The sequence below is a fragment of the Tupaia chinensis genome, unplaced genomic scaffold, assembly GCF_000334495.1.
Source record: "Tupaia chinensis unplaced genomic scaffold, TupChi_1.0 Scaffold000597_1, whole genome shotgun sequence".
NCBI classification, from domain to species: domain Eukaryota; kingdom Metazoa; phylum Chordata; class Mammalia; order Scandentia; family Tupaiidae; genus Tupaia; species Tupaia belangeri.
The window spans coordinates 1,138,244-1,156,123 of NW_006160114.1; the positions used below are offsets into that span (position 1 = coordinate 1,138,244).

Sequence of the window (17,880 nt, forward strand, 5' to 3'; positions counted from 1 at the left end):
GGAACCAGCAGTTAGCGTAATGGCTATGTCGCTGGACTCCCACGTAGTCGACCGCGGTTCGTGTCCCGGACCCGGTGGCTTAAAACACTCATGCCGGGCATGTGTGCGTGCGTGCCCAAGATCCCGAGAGGAGAATGGAGGAGAGGGGATTGCGGCGTGACCATCCCCCCTGGGGGGTGATTTCTCGCTTTCTGTCTCTATGTCTCTCTCTGTCTGTCTGGCGAGCGCACGCGCCCTACAGTGAAAATCTCTCAAAAAAAAAAAAATGCACGTGATACATTTGAAATGACCTGTGTTGATCTGGGTTTTGTATTTGCTCCCTGTAGCTCTAGTTTCTTGGAAAAGTAGAACACCAGACCTGGCACAGAGCTGTGACTCAGAATTGTCGGGCGCCCCCCCCCTAAAGGAAAAACCCTCCAAAAAAAAAAAAAAAAAACAAAAAAAACTAAGGCACAGAGAAGTTCAGTAACCTGCTCCAGATCACAACGTTATTAAGTAAGAAAGAGATATAATTACCCATCCAGACACTCTGGATCCAGGGTTTGTGCCTTTTACCAATATGCTATGCTGCCTCCCTTACAAAACTCCAATGCGTCTATTTCCTAAACACACTTATACTTTCTCACCTACATTCCACTGCTCACATTTTTCATCCCTCTCAAGCTCCTATCATCTGAGATGTCTTTTCCAACATAAAGAAATTCTCACAATGTTGCGAGTCCCAGCCCAAATCGCACATGTTCAGGTATGAAGCCTTCCCCAGTTGCCATGTCTGTTCTGCACTGAGCTCTCAGAACATGTACAGCCTGTACGAGGCTCACCCACTGACCAACACTGAAAGCTACCTGTATCTGCCTAACTTCCCATCAAGAATGTTTCATAGCCCCTGGACCATGTCTTTAAACACCTACACATTTCCCACATGCTTTAACAAGAAATCTTACGTATAACAGAGCTAAGTACGTGTCTGATGGATTAAAAAATGATACCCTGCAACAGAAAGTGTGCTATGGAGAGAAAGACATACATAAACATAGAAAGCTGAGCCGTGTCCAATTTTAAATTCTCTAAAAGGGTTATTATAGCTGTCGCAACCTGTTTGGACCTCAATTTTCTAGTCTATCAAACTGTCAAAAGTTCATTCCAATTCTAAACTTCCGGAATTTAGATTTTAAGACAAATTTAATAAACCAGACAAATTTCTGTGGCTTCTTTATTTTCATGTCCTTTTTAAAATATATTTATTGTCCATTTTGGTAAATAATCTATCCTCACAATTCTCTAAAAAAATTAAACATAATATTTGAAAAAATATAATGCTATATTCCAGAATTACATTCTACTGATGCAGAAAATAATTTTACTAGCCCAGACAGAAGATTCGTTGCAAATACATTTTTACACTTTTTCTTAATTTAGTTTCACGGTAAATACTATAAAAGCATAGCAAAGAGTAAATAAATTGAAAAGGTCAGGTCATATTTCCAGACAACTAAATACCTTTTAAGGGGAAAAAAAAAAAACTTATGAAAACTCAAAGTATATTGAACTTCTGAAGGTTCTAAACATATTGGCTACCAGTTACAATCACCTTTGGCTAGTTAGAAGCTCTTGCCCCTTCATCTTATATGTCCACTGATAACTAGCTATGTGGGAACTTCATATTCTGTGAGGAATATAAATATGCCTTTTAGCTGATCAGTATTCTACTAGGGAAGCCACTCCTCAGAAAAGGGAAGATGGCTCTCAGATCAAAATCTAGATCCAGTACTACAAAAATTCCTTTTCTCCATTCATCGTATATCTTTTAATTTTTTTTAAAGTTTGCTTACTTCTTGATAAAGAGACAAACACATATACAGACAGAAAGATACTCTCAATAGGGTCTCATGTCTTTTTTTTTTTTTTTTTTTTTTTTGGAGAGGTTTTTGCTATAGGGCACGTGTGCTTGCCAGAAAGACAGAGAGAGACAGAGAGAGAAAGCAAGAAATCACCCCCCAGGGGGGATGGCCATGCCACAATGCCTTCTCCTCCATTCTCCTCTCGGGATCTTGGGCACGCACGCACACGCACCCAGCATGAGTTTAAGCCACTAGATCCGGAACTCGAATCACGGTCAATTACTTGGGAGTCCAGCGACGTAGCCATTAGGCTAACTGCTGGTCCCAGGGTCTCACATCTTGATCTATCATCCCAGACTTTCACAGCCAGCCAAGTTCATGGCATGTTCACCTGCTCCTAATGTGTACAGGTCAACCAGAAACAAAACTCTGATCTTCCACACGCCTTCTGGCATTGCAGAGTGTTTGAAACCACTATGCCAATGCTGCTGGGCCATACATCTTAGTTTTAATTTTTCATGTTTAAAATTGGGAATGGTTTCTAGAATACACTGTCTCCTATAGCATGCCAAATCAAAAGGGAAGAAATGTATTATAACTAAACTACAATATGATGATCATATTCTTTTTTTCAATTTTATCTGTCTTTACAATGCTAGATAAATAGAATAGCAAATCCTAAACATTTCTAAACAATATCAAGAAAAATACTTGAACGTTGCCCCATTGCAACAAAAATCAAGGGTACAGGATGACATACAAAAGAAGCTGGAAACTTTAATTAACCCACCAACAAATTCAGAAGAAATCTGAATGACTATAACCACCAGAGGAAGACGGGTATCACTACTCAGCTGTCCAAGGCATTTTTGTTTGTTTTGTTTTGCTGTGATTGAAATACATGGGGGATGAAACTGGTACTTAAAAATAAATAAATAAATAACACAAAAACCTAAGTCTGGGAAACACTAAATTTTACATTTTCTAAAAGGATCTAAAACCATTGATTTATTTTTATTTATTTATACTAGCCAGAGGGCATGTATGCTCACAAGGGTGGAGGTGGTGGGGGGAGAGAGAAAGCATCCCCCCACAATGTTGGGTGGTCAGACTATAATCCCTTCTCCTGCATCTCTACATCCTAAAAGAATTTTGGACACATACCAACATGTGTTTTTCTGCCATTTGAACCATGTGGTTGGTCATGTGTTATTCAGCTTCCTTACCCACTAAGCCATGAGAACAGTCCCATTTCTTTTTATAAATACCATAGTTAAAATAATACTGTTTTGGGGACCAGCAGGTGGCGTGGTGGTTAAGGTGCTGGACATTCCCACGTGGCCTACCATTGTTCGAGTCCCGGACCGCGTGGCTTGCTTTCTCACTTTCCCTCTTTCTCTCTTTCTCTGTCTCTCTCTCTTGTCAAATTAAAACAAATGAATGAATAAATAAAATTAAATAAATAATTCTTTTTAAAAATTACACTGCTCCTTTAAAAAAAAAGATTTAATTTTATTTATCATTATTATTACTACTTTTAAATTTGACCAGAGAGAGACACACGGAGAGAAAGAGAATGAGAGAGAGATATATATATAGAGAGAAAGCAAGGTGCCAGATTCGGAACTCAAACCACGGTCAGTCATGTGGGAGTCCAGCACCTTAACCACCATGCCACCTGCTGACCCCAAAATTAGATTGTTTCTTAACTTACTATATTATGTGCTACTATATGACACAAATTTTTGGTTTTATCAGAGGTTTTTGCCTTAGGGCACATGTGCTTGCCAGAGAGAGACAGAAACAGTGAGAGGGAGAGGGAGAAATGACCCCCAAAAGGGAATGGCCATGCCACAATCCCTTCTCCTCTGTTCTCCTCCCAGGATCTTCAGCACACAAGCACACACATCCTTCATGAGTTTCAAGTCACCAGGTCTGGTCAGCCATGTGGGAGTCCAGTGATATAACCACTATGCCATCTGCTGGTACTGATACTCAAGTTTTATTAGAGTAAATGAGTGCTTTAAATCACAACATCAGTCATTATAATGTTTCATTAAAATATTAGATCACAATAGGTAATTATATATAATTTATGTTTTCAAGTCTCTATTGAGAACCTTATTTTGTCTTTCAAATATTGTTTTTAAAGTTATAGTAAAAGGGAAATTTTTGGTAATATGTTCCCAAATAAGGTGAATCTGTAACAAATAAAGTCCATAAAAGTTTTTGAGTTGTAAGAGACAATCAAAACACCAAGGGTGAGCCAGCAGGTAATCATAGGGTTAAGGCAGCTGGATGCCACATGTCTTACTGGGCAGTTCAAGTCCTCGACCTGGTGGCTGGAAAAACACACTAGGTACATGTGCGTGTGTACCCAAAATCCCAAGAAAAGAGATTGTGGCATGGCCATGTACCCTGGAGGAGTGATTTCTCATTTTCTCTCTCTCTAGTGGGTGCATGTGCTCTTCTGCAAACTTTAATTTAAAGAAACAAAAAAGGCATTCCATGTTATTCATGTGATTTATTATCCTATTTTTAGGCACACAAGCAGTCATTTTAGTTACTCCAGAAAGGTAAAGTAAGATCACAATTTAATCTCCTTCTACCAGTCAAAGTAATGGAAGACTCTGCAGATGACTAACATGGCAAAGACTCAAAACAGTTTTAGGCAGATAGGAAGGTGGGAGTTTCCAAGTAGCATGGGAGAATTTTTAAATATGTTAAAATAAAAATGCTGGACTTAAAGGGAATCAGCCCTATGTAGGCTTTAAACTCTAAGCAAAGGGTTGAGACCAGCAGTTAGTGTAATGGCTATGTCGCTGAACTCCCATGTAGTCGACCGCGGTTCAAGTCCCGAACCCGGTGGCTTAAACTCATGGTGGGCACATGTGCGTGCGTGCCCAAGATCCCAAGAGGAAAAAGGAGGAGAAGGGATTGCAGTGTGGCCCCCTTGGGGATTACAAATCACCCCTTTGGGGTGATTTCTTGCTTTCTATCTCTCTGTCTCTCTCTGTCTGTCTGGCGAGCACACGTGCCCTATAGCAAAAATCTCTCCAAAAAAAAAAAATTCTAAGCAAAGGGCAAGCTAGAAAGAAACATTTTGATTATATCTGAGAATTATACCAAGCCTAGATTAAATGATAATCAAAATAATTATCAATTAGTGAGAAATATGTCAACTTTTAGAAAGATATTTGATCTTTTATTCTAAAAGACTGTGGATTGGGAGAAGGTGGCATAGTGGTTAAGGTGCTGGATTCCCACATGGCCAACTGTAATTCAAGTCCCAGACTTGGTGGCTTGAAACTCACTCCAGCCACATGTGCATATGTGCCCAAAATCCTGTAAAGAGAATGAAGGAGAAGGAATTGCTGCATGGCCATCCCCCCGGGAGTGATTTCTCACTTTCTGTCTCTCTAGCAAAAGCACATGCCTGGTAGCAAAAAAAAAAAAAAAAAAGCTGAAGAAAGTGACTTCAAAGACTATAGTTTCAACACTCTAAGCTTCTCTCTCTTGCCGTGAAGATGTAGCACACCTCAACTACAAATTCAAATCTAGATATTGAGGGTGTACACAAACCTTCCCCAATCTTCACAAACCATTTTCACACACACATACATACAAACTATTCCCTTCTGTCTTTCATTATTATGCAAGCAGCATTCTTATACTGAAATTATTTTAATAAATTCTCACCTTCCATGGCCTTCTAATCCCTTTGAAAAAGTCAGGCATCCACATTGGAAGAACAACAGCTTCCCTTAACAACTTCTTAGCTTCTTCCAGATCTGCTATGTCATCCCTTTGTAAGAACAGAAAAGCTTCATAATGTTTATTCAGGGACACCTTTAACACATGGTCAAACTAATTCTTTAAAATAATTTACTTATGAAATTATTACATCAAGACCATTAGTCTAATTCTTATTGCATAAAGTGACTGATGAAAATATATTATCATTATTAACTAGGACATGTTAGCTAATTAACAACCTTAGTCAGTGATTTCAACATCAAGTAAACATGTAAAATGTCCTTGATTATATTCTGACACTTCTGTCCACTTCTGACCTGTACCATCAAGTATATATGCTCATATTATGGAAGAAATCAAAATCAGCAGATCGATAAATAGCAAGAAAAGACTCCCACCAAGCCAACCTATATTCTCCTCTATTTTAATTCAAAAACGTAAAGACTCTAACCAATGAATGCTAGGATTCCTGGATACTATGTCTCTCTCAAGGGCTTCCACCAGATCTTTATCATATCCGGCACCATCAAATTTTGGAATTTCACCATCACTTGCACCATCTTGCATATTTTTCCTTCCCTGGAGATAGGTGTAAGAAAAAAAAAAAAGATACTATCAATAACACAACAATTTTAATTAAAATCAAACTTTTAAAATATAACCACCTTTAATGTAATTTTTTACCATTTTAAGATAGCACTTTCTGATTGCTCAAATGGCTTTCTCTCCTATTTGTCAGAAATATATAAACTGGTCAACTTAATTATAAACTTCTTTATCTATATTCTTTATGGGGAAAAGAGTTGCAGGTAAAACTAAATCCTTGCTAGATCCCAACAGTTTGAGAAAAATTATTTCTAAATTGGTGGCTGCAGAGTATTCCTACCATTGCTAGAAAATATTTAAAATATTAATGTAGAGGAAGAAAGAAAATTAATTTACTGAGATCCCCCTATGCAGCAAGAAATCTCATATTTATCATCTCACTTAACAATTATACAAAGTAGATATTTTTTTCCTTCTTTTTACAGATGAAAAAAATAAAACTCAGGTTAAGAAACTTAATAAAACTCATTATTAAAGACTAGGGTAGAGATTTTAACTCAGGTCTTTCTTTTTCCCTAAATCCATGTCCATACACAAAATCCGATTGCCTCATGCTTGACTAAGTCACTTAAAGCTTAAGAGTGGCTTGTATATGGCAGAACTACGAAATCCTCCCGAGCACCCAAGAAAAAGGCTGCAGATGAGGGAAGAGTTGGGACTCTATGACTGCATCTTACAAAAAGTCGTTTTTCTCTCCCACCCTAAATATCCCTTCATGATCCAGGGTTTGTCCTTAGTAAGGTTCTTAGGCTACATCACAAAATCACTGTAGTGACGATGGTAAAGTCCTTCTCAAATAGAATTTTGAATACCAATAAAACAATATGCTCTACCCCAAATTCTTCTTTTAACAATATGGTGGCTTTAAAAAAATAATTATATGTTATGATTTTCATGGGGTTCTGCCAAGTTTTACTCAGTTTTAAAGTGCTTTAAATGAGACACCTTCAGCCAGATAGTTCAACTGAACTACCTCAGTAGGCAGTCAAGTACCTACCTAGATCTTTGGCCCCACAATAGCTAATATTTTAAAAAGGGAGGAGGGGGGAACCAGCAGTTAGCATAATAGCTATGTCGCTGGACTCCCACGTAGTCAACCGCGGTTCGCGTCCCGGACCCGGTGGCTTAAAACTCATGCCGGGCGCGTGTGCGTGTGTGCCCAAGATCCCGAGAGGAGAATGGAGGAGAAGGGATTGCGGCGTGGCCATCCCCCCGGGGGGTGATTTCTCGCTTTCTGTCTCTCTGTCTGTCTCTGTCTGGCGAGCGCACGCGCCCTATAGCGAAAACCTCTCCCCCCAAAAAAAGGGTGGGGGGATGGTCAAAATGAAACTTTAATTTGAAAAGCAACAATAGATCAGTATGAACTTCTCCCATCCACTTCTTCTGAGATGACAAAAGACTCATTCGGGAGTGCTGAGGGGAGGCTAAATAGCTCCCCTGACAGACAGGCCACTTCTTTTAGGCAACTAAGTACATCACCAAGCAGTATTCTGGTGTTACGGTCCCCAAATAAACAATTTACTGCTTTGGATAGTCTGGCAGCTGTATTAAACTAAATTTACAGTAAGACTCTTGCATTTCCAATGACATATATCAATACCGACATATTAAAAAGAGGACATTTCTGACATATGTATACAATAAATATAACATCAACAAATTTAAAATAAGGTCAGCCTAGAATCACATTTTATAGTTTAGATAGACCAAGGCTAAAAAATCACATTCAAAGATCACTAGGTATACTTGGTAATCATTTTAAAATCATTCTAGGGAGACCAGCAGTTGGTGTAATGGGTATTTTGCTGGACTCCCATGTAGTTGACTGCAGTTCAAGTCCCAGACCTGGTGGCTTAAACTCACACTGGGCATGTATGCGTGTGTGCCCAAGATCCCAAGAGGAGCATGGAGGAGAAGGAATTTGCGGCATGGCCATCTCCCCTAGGGGGTGATTTCTCACTTTCTGTCTCTGCTTTCTGGTAGGCACACGCGCCCTATAGCAAACCCCCTCTCCCCCCAAAAAAATTCTAGAAACAAATTGATTAAAGAATAAAACATGGGACCAACAGATGCCATAATGGTTATGTCGTTGAACTCCCATGCAGTTGACCACAGTTTGAAACTGTCGCTCAAGTTCCAGACTGGTAGCTCAAAACTCATGCCAGACGCATGAGCATGTGTGCCCAAGCAGTAAGTAACTATAATTCATTTTCTGTCTTCATCAGGCAATGTAGTACAGTGGAAAAAGAAATAACAAAAATGCAAAAATCATTCATAAACTGTAAAGTGCTGTGCAAAAAAGTGTGCAGTGTGGCAAAAAGGTGTAAAGCAAAAGAAAGAGAATGGAGAGATGGAGCAGTTTGGATTTTATTCTAAATGAATGAAATGACACAATTTTTAGATGAACCTTCTGGTTCTATACAGAGAAAGGATGGAGTGGGGCCAACAAGATGGCTGACTACAGGTATCTAACATTCATTCCCCTTACACACAAAAAGATCAAAACCATGAATAAACAACTAGATTTCAATTAGAGTAACTGAAGGAGAGTACTGGAGTATAGCAGGGGAGTGGCAGAGAACCTGTGGAGCACAAACACTTGAGACAAGAATGAAACACCTAGCCTCTGTTACCCATACCTTCAGTTAGAATCAGTTCAGAACGAGGATAAACTTCTTCCTGTGGGGAAAATGTAGACAACAGGCCCTCTAGCAGCCCTTACTGATGCAATAGAAACCTAAATCTTTTTTTTTCTAAGAATTATTTGTTTATTTAATTTCATTTGTTTTGTTTGTTTGTTTGTTCTTTAATTCAACCAGACACAGAGAGAAAAAGTGAGAAAGCAAGCTGCCAGGTCCAGGACTTGAACTGTGGTTGGAAACCTACAATCTTCCTGCTGGAAAATCTTGCAGTTCTCACAGGATCTGAGACCCATTTAGAGAACTGCAAGGCTATATTTCCCCAAAGAAGAAGACTACACTGTGCTCCCTCCCTTTATTGTATCATCTTGACACCAAAATCACTGTTAGATGCAACTTGCTCAGGGACCAGTTAACCTCTGCCATCTGCCCATCCCTGAGGTTCTTTTTCTTTTTCTTTTTTTTTTTTGGAGAGATTTTCACTGGGCGCGTGCGCTCGCCAGACAGACAGAGAGAGACATAGAGACAGAAAGCGAGAAATCACCCCCCAGGGGGGATGGTCACGCCGCAATCCCTTCTCCTCCATTCTCCTCTCGGGATCTTGGGCACGCATGCACACGCGCCCGGCATGAGTTTTAAGCCACCGGGTCCAGGACGTGAACCGCGGTCGACTACGTGGGAGTCCAGCGACATAGCCATTACGCTAACTGCTGGTTCCCAAGGTTCTGTAGCAACTACAGTATATTCACACATGGCAGCACACCATTCCTAGCTCAGCTGCAACAGTTTCCTAGCCAAATGAAATAAAGTGCCTAGGAGATAGAGATACTCCATTTTCCGTATCTCAGTGGCTGCAGTACCCCAATTCTAGTTACTCAGAGCCTATGCCCGGCAGGACAGCCATGACTCTGGTACCCACATGGTGCCTTACTCCCATGGTACAGGTAGGTCCTGCTAAGTAGGGAGATTACACCCACCTGGAGGACCAGCTCATGTTCACTCTCTCAGCACATGGAATAGCCTAACTCCCTTGTCCTCAGTGAGGAGGTGTATCTGACCCAAAGGAGCAGCACCCCACGCATTCTTAGCTAGAGACAGTCCAATGCACCATCCCCAGTCCTTTAAAAGGCCATGCCCAACAAAGCAGAACAGTTACACAAACTCTGTAGCCTCTGAGGCATGCACAGGTATCACTGTCGACTATATCTGAAGAAACTGCATGGAGATTACACTACTGTGCCCACCCAGCACTGAAGCTAATCATGCTACATAGCTAATAAACTAGGACAAGGGCCAGCAGGTGTCCTGGTGGTTAAGGTGCTGGACTCCCCATATGGCCGACTACAGCCTGGTTCCTGGACCTGGCAGTTTCCTTTCTCATTTTCCCTCTGTCTCTCTTTCTGTCCCTCTCTGGTGACTACAGCAAATTAAAATAATAATAATAATAATAAATAATAATAATAATAATGAAAATTAAATAATTAGTTAAAAATCTAGGACATTTCTGCAGGTAAAAGGCCTTTCCCTATGAAAAACCACTCTATAAAATTAAAAGAGGTGACCTCTCCATCAGATTCAGATATCCATGCTGAACACAATAAACATAAAAAAGCAAGGAAACATGACACTGTCAAAGAAAAATAAATAATGAATTCTTCAGTGACTGACCTTAAAGAAATGAAAATTTATAAAGTTTCCGAAAAGAATTTCAAAATAATGAGCTTAAGGAAACTTAGACAATTCAGTGAAATTGGAAAAATAATCTATGATCTAAATAAGAAATTCAATGAAGATATATATATTATGAGAAATCAAGAAATAGAAATCTCAGAACTAAAGACTTTAATAAATATAAAAATAAAATTGAAAGCTTTAAAACTAAACTAGATCAAGCAAATAAAAGAATTTCTGAATTAGAATATGGGTGTTTTAAAATAACCCAGTCAGAGGGGGAAAAAGAGAGGGAAAACAAAGGGTAAAAAAAGCCTATAGGCTGGGAACCAGCAGTTAGCGTAATGGCTATGTCGCTGGACTCCCACGTAGTCAACCGTGGTTCGTGTCCCGGACCCGGTGGCTTAAAACTCACGCCGGGCGCGCGTGCATGCATGCCCAAGATCCCGAGAGGAGAATGGAGGAGAAGAGATTGCGGCGTGACCATCCCCCCTGGGGGGTGATTTCTCGCTTTCTGTCTCTATGTCTCTCTCTGTCTGTCTGGCGAGCGCACGCGCCCTATAGCAAAAACCTCTCCAAAAAAAAATAAAAAAAAAAAAAAAAAGCCTATAGGCTGGGAACCAGCAGTTAGCGTAATGGCTATGTCGCTGGACTCCCACGTAGTCAACCGTGGTTCGTGTCCCGGACCCGGTGGCTTAAAACTCACGCCGGGCGCGCGTGCATGCATGCCCAAGATCCCGAGAGGAGAATGGAGGAGAAGAGATTGCGGCGTGACCATCCCCCCTGGGGGGTGATTTCTCGCTTTCTGTCTCTATGTCTCTCTCTGTCTGTCTGGCGAGCGCACGCGCCCTATAGCAAAAACCTCTCCAAAAAAAAATAAAAAAAAAAAAAAAAAAGCCTATAGGCTCTAGGAGACACTGTAAAGCAAACAATATTCACATTATGGGGTATCTACAGAGAGAAGAGAAAGAAAAAGACACAGAAACTTACTTTACAAAACAATAGCTGAAAACCAGCCAAGTCTTGGGAGAGATATAGACATCCAGATTAATGAAACTCAAAGAATGCCAATTACATTCATTCCAAAAAGGTCCTATCCAAGATATATTTTAATAAATTGTCAAAAGACAAGGATAGAGGTATAGTGAAAGCAACAAAAGAGGACCATCAAGTTACTTATAACAGAATCTCCATTAGACTAAGAATAGATTTCTTAGCTGAAACTTTACAGGCCAAGAAAGGATAGGATATACTCAATGGGCTGAAAAATGGCCAGCCCATGGCATGGTGGTTAAAGTGGCTAGATCCCACATAACTGACAACACAGTTCAAGTCCCAGGCCCAAGAGCTTGAAAAATACACCAGGTATGTGTGGGTACATGCCCAAAATCCCAAGAGGAGAGTGGAAGAGAAGAAAGTGGTTTGGACATGCCCCCTAGAGGGTGCCTTTCTCTCTCTCTCTCTCTCTCTCTCTCTCTCTGTCTCGCAAGCACACACACTCTAAAGCAAACATTTTTTTTTTAAAGGCAAAACAAACTGCTGAAAGAAAAAAAAAAATTCCAGCCAAGAATACTACACCAACAAAACTATCCTTTGTAAGTGAAGGAGAAATAGTCTTTTTCAGACAAGTTAAAGCTAAGAAAATTCATCACCAGATTGGTCTCACAAGAAATGATGAAGGGGTATGGATAAAGTCAAAATGCTCAACAATAACCATAGCTAAAAGAAGCTGTTGAGAAATACACAATATAAAAATGTAAACTAAGGAAACAAAATTACAGGTTGAGGGTGGGAGGGTGAAAGTTAAGTATTTGTATGGGATCAAAGTTGTAGGGCCTGACAGTGGCATAGTGGTAAAATGCAACATTCTCTGAGGCTGATCCACAAAGGAGGTTCTAGGGTTTACATCCAGAGACCTTTCTGAGTACACCACACAAGTCTGTGTGCATGATCTGGGACTGGCTGAGGGTGGGGGTGAAAGTGGTATCAAGATCTATTGAAGGGGCAGGCAGGTGTGATTGGTGGCTGGGGCGCTAGACTCCCACATGGCCAACTGTGGTTTGAGTCCTGGATCTGGTGGCTTGCTTTCTTACTTTCTCTCTCTCTCCCTCTGGTCAAATTAAAATTAATTCATTAATTTAATTTAATAAATAAGTCTGAAAAGAAAACCTTACTGGAGCAACTCTCTTTCTCTCCCACTCCCCCTCCATCTCTCCCGCTCATGGAAAAAAATGAGTAAACTTTTAAGGAAAACAAAATTAAGTTGACCTCAACTTAATCTTTCATAACTATAAGGTTTTTTATGTAACCACAAAGAAAAAAATTTACAGTAGCCACAAAGAAAAAAATTTAGCAAATGTGCAAGTAAGAAAAAGAAAGGAATCAAAGCCCATCACTTAAAACCATCAAACCATAAAGGTAAACAACAGGATAAAAGGAACAAAATGCCTACAAAATAATCAGGAAACAATGAACAAAATGGCAGGAATAAGTCCTTACCTTTCACTAATAACCTTAAATTTAAATGGACAAAAGTCTCCAATTAAAGATACCACATGGATGAATGGATTAAAAAAATAAGACCCAACAATATTCTACCTATGAAAAGTTCACTTCACAAGGGGACACACATAGATTGAAAGCAAATGGATAGAAATGATATTCCATCCAAGAACCAAAGTACTATACTTAAATCACATAAAATATTCTTTAAGTCAAAAACTGGGACTATACATGACATGGTAGTTAAGGTAGCTGGATTCCACATGGCAAACTATGGGTCAAGTCTCAGACCAGTGGTACATACGTGGAAAAACACTCTGGGCACCCATGTGTGCGTGCCCAAAATTCCAAAAAGGAAAGAGAAATGCAGGAGAAGGGACTGTAGAATGTCCACGCCCCATGGGGGATACTTTCATGCTTTCTCTCGCTGTCTCTTTTAGGCTAGTCTGTAAAAAGAGACAAGATAATTACATAATGATTAAAGGGTCAATTAGGCAAGAAGATGTAACAGCTCTAAGTATATATGCACCTAATACCGGAAAAGTCAAATATATAAATATAGTTAGATTAAAAGGGAGAGATAGACAGCAATACAATAATAACATGAGACTTCAATATCCCACTTTCAGCTCATCATCCTGACAGACCATCTAGACAGGAAATCAACAACGATACATCAGATTTTAATGCCCTCTAGATCAAACAGACCTAACCAACATTTACAGAGTCTTCTACCCAACAGCTGCAAAATACACTGTCTTCTCAGTTACACATGGAACGTTCTCCAAGATCACGTGTTTGGCATCAAAGCAAGTATTAACAAATTTAGGAAGATCAAAATGATTTAAAGTATCTGCTTTGACCACAAGTGTATGAAACTAGAAATCAGTAACAGGAAACAAGGAAAATCCTGTAAATATGTGGGAAATAAACATGTTCCTGAATAACCAACCATTAGGTCAATGAAGAAATTAAAAGGAATATTTAAAAAGTTCTTGAAACACATGAAAACAAAAACACAACATACCAAAACCCAGAGCAAAACAGTAAAAATAGTGCTAAGAAGTTTATAGCAATAAGTACCTACAGCAAAAAGGAACAAATAAAGAACACAAACTTGCACCTAAGAAAGTATAAAAACAAACACTAAACCCAAAATCTAGAAGAAAATAAATATTAAAGAGCAGAAATTAAATCTTGGGTTGTTTTTTGCATAGAAAAACAGGAAAAAACAATGTTATAACTTTTCCAGCAACCCAATAGAAACTTAAAAAGATGGTACAAAAGATCAGCAAAATGAAGAGTTGGTTTATTGAAAAGACAAACAAAATCAACAAACCTTTCAGACTAATAAAAAAAAGGGAGAAGACTTAAGTTAATAAGAAATGTGGTATTATGTGTTGAAGATAATTTCATAGTTTTATCAACTAGACTAGGGAGAAATGTTCACATGTTGAAATACTTTGTAAGCTAAATAACATGACTGAATGTATAAAATAAAATGAAATTTAAAAAAAAGATTAGGAATGGAAAAAGATATCACAACTGATTCCACATAACTATGATGGCTCATAAGAGACTATTAAGAAAACATTTGTCAATAAACAGGATAATCTAGGAAAAAAAAAAATTCCTGTACACAAACAACTTAGCACCATTGAACTGTGAAGAGATTTTAAAAATCCAGCCTGCCAATGGTTCAGGGGTAACACTAGCACTCTGCAGTGCTGGAAGCCATAGCAACTATGGTTCATTTCAGGTTTCAACTTGAAAAATATGCTAGCAATGCATAGGCTCTCGGGATCCTAGGAGGTACAGGGTTGGGAATCAGGGGCCACAGCACAGAGTTCTCAAGGGTGCTTTTTGTCTCTCTCTTTCTCTTCCTCCCTCTTCTCCCTCATTCTCTTTCTCTTCCTTTCCTTCTCCCTCGTGTGTACAGGGAGAAGGAAAGTGCCTCTATAAACAAGAAAAGGAAACAAAGTCTGAATAGGCCAATAATGAATAAAGAGACTGAATCAGTAATAAAAAGCCTATCAAAAAAATTAAATGAAAAGGCACAGAATCTGATGGCTTCAATCAAATTCAACAGTGCATTAAAAATATCATTAATTGGGACCAGCAGGTGGCGTGGTAGTTAAGGGCACTGGGTTCTCACATGGCCGACCATAGTTCAAGTCCTGGACCTGGAGGCTTGCTTTCTCACTTTTCCTCTCTCTCTCTCACTCTATCCCTCTCTGTTCAAATTAAAGTAAATAAATAAATTTTATGTGTGTGTGTATATATATACACATATACATATATGTATATATACATATAATATATACACACATATAATTTATTATAGATATTGTACATATGTATTTATATTATATTATACATATATATTATATATATTACATGTATATATGTGTGTGTATATAGATAGATATAAAATTCATTATGAGCAAGTGAGATTTTTCCCTGGAATGCAAGGATTATTCAACATACACAAACCAATAAATGTGTTGTATCACATTAGCACAATGAAGGATAGAATCATATGGTCATCTCATTAGATGTACAACAAGCTTCTGACAAAATTCAATTCTCTCATGATAAAAAAACTCAATAGATGTAGTATAGAGGTAATGTAATGCAATACAACAAAAGCCAAATACAAGAAATGTACAACTAACATCATTCCCACTGGTGAAAAGTTGAAAGCTTTTCCTCTAGCATCAGGGACAAGAGAAGGTATGCCCCCAATCACCACTTCTATTCAGTATGATACTGGAAGTCTTAGTCAAAGCAATCAAGCAAGAGAAAGAAATAAAGGAGACCCTAATAGGAAAGAAAAAAGCGAAGCTGAGTCTTCTGACAACATAGTCCTACATACAGAAAGCCCTAAAGATTCTACCCAAAACTGTTAGACCTAAAAAACAAAGTCAAGTAAAGCTGCAAGTTGCAAAAACTAATAGTATTTCTAATACTAATGGAAAACTCCCTAAAAGAGAAACCCCCCCAAAAAATCTCTTTTATAATAGCCACAAAAAAGTAAATACTTAGGAATAAATTTAACCAATAAGTTAAAAGACCTCTACAAATCAAACACTGATGAAAGAAATTGAAGACATAAGTAAATGGGAAATTTTCCTATATTCATGGATTGGAAGAATTAATATTATTAAATTGTCCACACGACCCAAAATGATCTTCAGATTCAATGCAATTCCTACATAAGTATCTGTGGAGAGCAGCCAATCTGGAAATATGTGATTAAAACATGACTTTTTTTAGTCTAATACTAAACAATATTAAAATATTAAATTTTAACAAGAGTAGGAAGACAGCCATTGACAACAGGCAGGTATTGCTTTTGTATGTAGATGTTTTTTAATAGCCTTGCAAGAGTAGCTTACAGAAGCGCATATTTGCATGTGTCTTTAGGCCACATGTTTTAATCACATGTTTTCAGATTGACTGCTCTCCACAAGTACCAATAATATTCTTCACAAAAATAGTAACAAAATAAAAACTAAAATTCATATGGAATTACAGAACACTGAAAGAAAGAAAACTTGAACAAAAAGACAGAAGCATTATATTACCTGACTTCAAAACATACTATAGAAGAGATAACTGAGATAACTGACTAGAAACATTCACCCTGGCATCCCTATGGAAAGAAAGACAAAAAAAAAAAAAAAAAAGAAAAAGAAAAAAGAAAAGAAAAAAGGTGGCAGCAGCAGCAGAACAAAGCAAAGCAAAAAGAAAAAGGCTGAATAAATGCCTAATTTTCCAGAAGAAAAGTGAAATGAGACTGACGAAGTACAAGAAAAAGATGGAAGTAACTTCTGAAACAAGAATCTCTACTTGGAAAAGCGGCAATGAACTGAAGCCAGTGAAGCTCCAGAGCTCTGAACCACCACAAAGGAGAAGGTGAGAGGTACTCCCTGAAACTCCAAATTCCAAACTCACCTGGGATCTCAGCACTCTCTTCCTGCAAAAGAACAACAAAGTTGGCATGGGGCTAACACCCATCACAGGAAAGTGAATAAACTACTTCAGAGAAAGCATTAAACCTCCCACCCAACCTGTATCCCAAGCCCCAGGTGAGCTGCACCATCCTGTGAGATCAGCAGGTGGAGCTCCATTTACAATCAAGACTCCACAGCCTGTGGGAGCAGAGGAAGAAAAGAGAGCACCCCCACACACACACCCCACATGACAAATGGAGGAATCTGGACCCTTCCCACTGTCTGATAGGCAGGGAAGGCCTGCACTTCCAGATTCGAGTCCAAGGGAGTTACTACCTTGCCAAACTGATGCCACCCTCCACACTGCTCCTTTGGACTTCCCTGAACTGTAAGTGTGGACAAAGGAAAGAAGGACACTTGACAGAAAGGAGAGTACCAGAGATCTTCCACTCCAGGTCAGAGTGGGAAAGACAGAGCACTGCCCCAGACCACCTCCAGATCCTAGAGTGCCTGATGTAGCTACCTAACTCTTAGCAGGAATCTGCATAAATGTGATCAGGCTCCTGGAATCCACAGGTTCTACAGGTTGCGAACTCCGGTGAGGGCTTCACAGGTATACCTGGCCCCTCTTCAATGACATTCCCAAGGGCCACAGTCAGGCACAGAGGGTTGACAGGCCATGCAGGGCTTGTTTCCTAGGGTCTAACAGAAAGACTTGCCTCGGCCACCTCCTAGATGACCTTGCTAGAGCTGCACCAAGGTCCTGAGGGCTGCCCTGCATCCCCTCCCCCCAAATAACAGACAGGCACAGGCTCTGTAGAACAAAAATATTCCTTGACCCCACAAAGCTTGTCTCATGCCTCTCCCATCACCTCCCAGGACCACATTCAGGCCTTGAGAAAGGCACCA

General features: G+C 39.3%; 1 protein-coding gene across 5 annotated transcripts in view; it reads right to left on the reverse strand.

Moving 5' to 3' along the window:
* KATNAL1 (katanin catalytic subunit A1 like 1) overlaps positions 1 to 17,880 on the reverse strand; it is a 235,958-nt gene that overhangs the window by 33,360 nt on the left and 184,718 nt on the right. For all 5 annotated transcript variants that reach the window (XM_027775674.1, XM_006158421.3, XM_006158420.3 and 2 more), the window contains 2 exons: positions 6,049 to 6,176; positions 5,541 to 5,646 (listed from right to left, as the gene is read on the reverse strand). In XM_027775674.1, the coding sequence (XP_027631475.1) occupies positions 5,541 to 5,646; positions 6,049 to 6,176 (234 nt within the window). The remainder of the gene's footprint in view (positions 1 to 5,540; positions 5,647 to 6,048; positions 6,177 to 17,880) is intronic.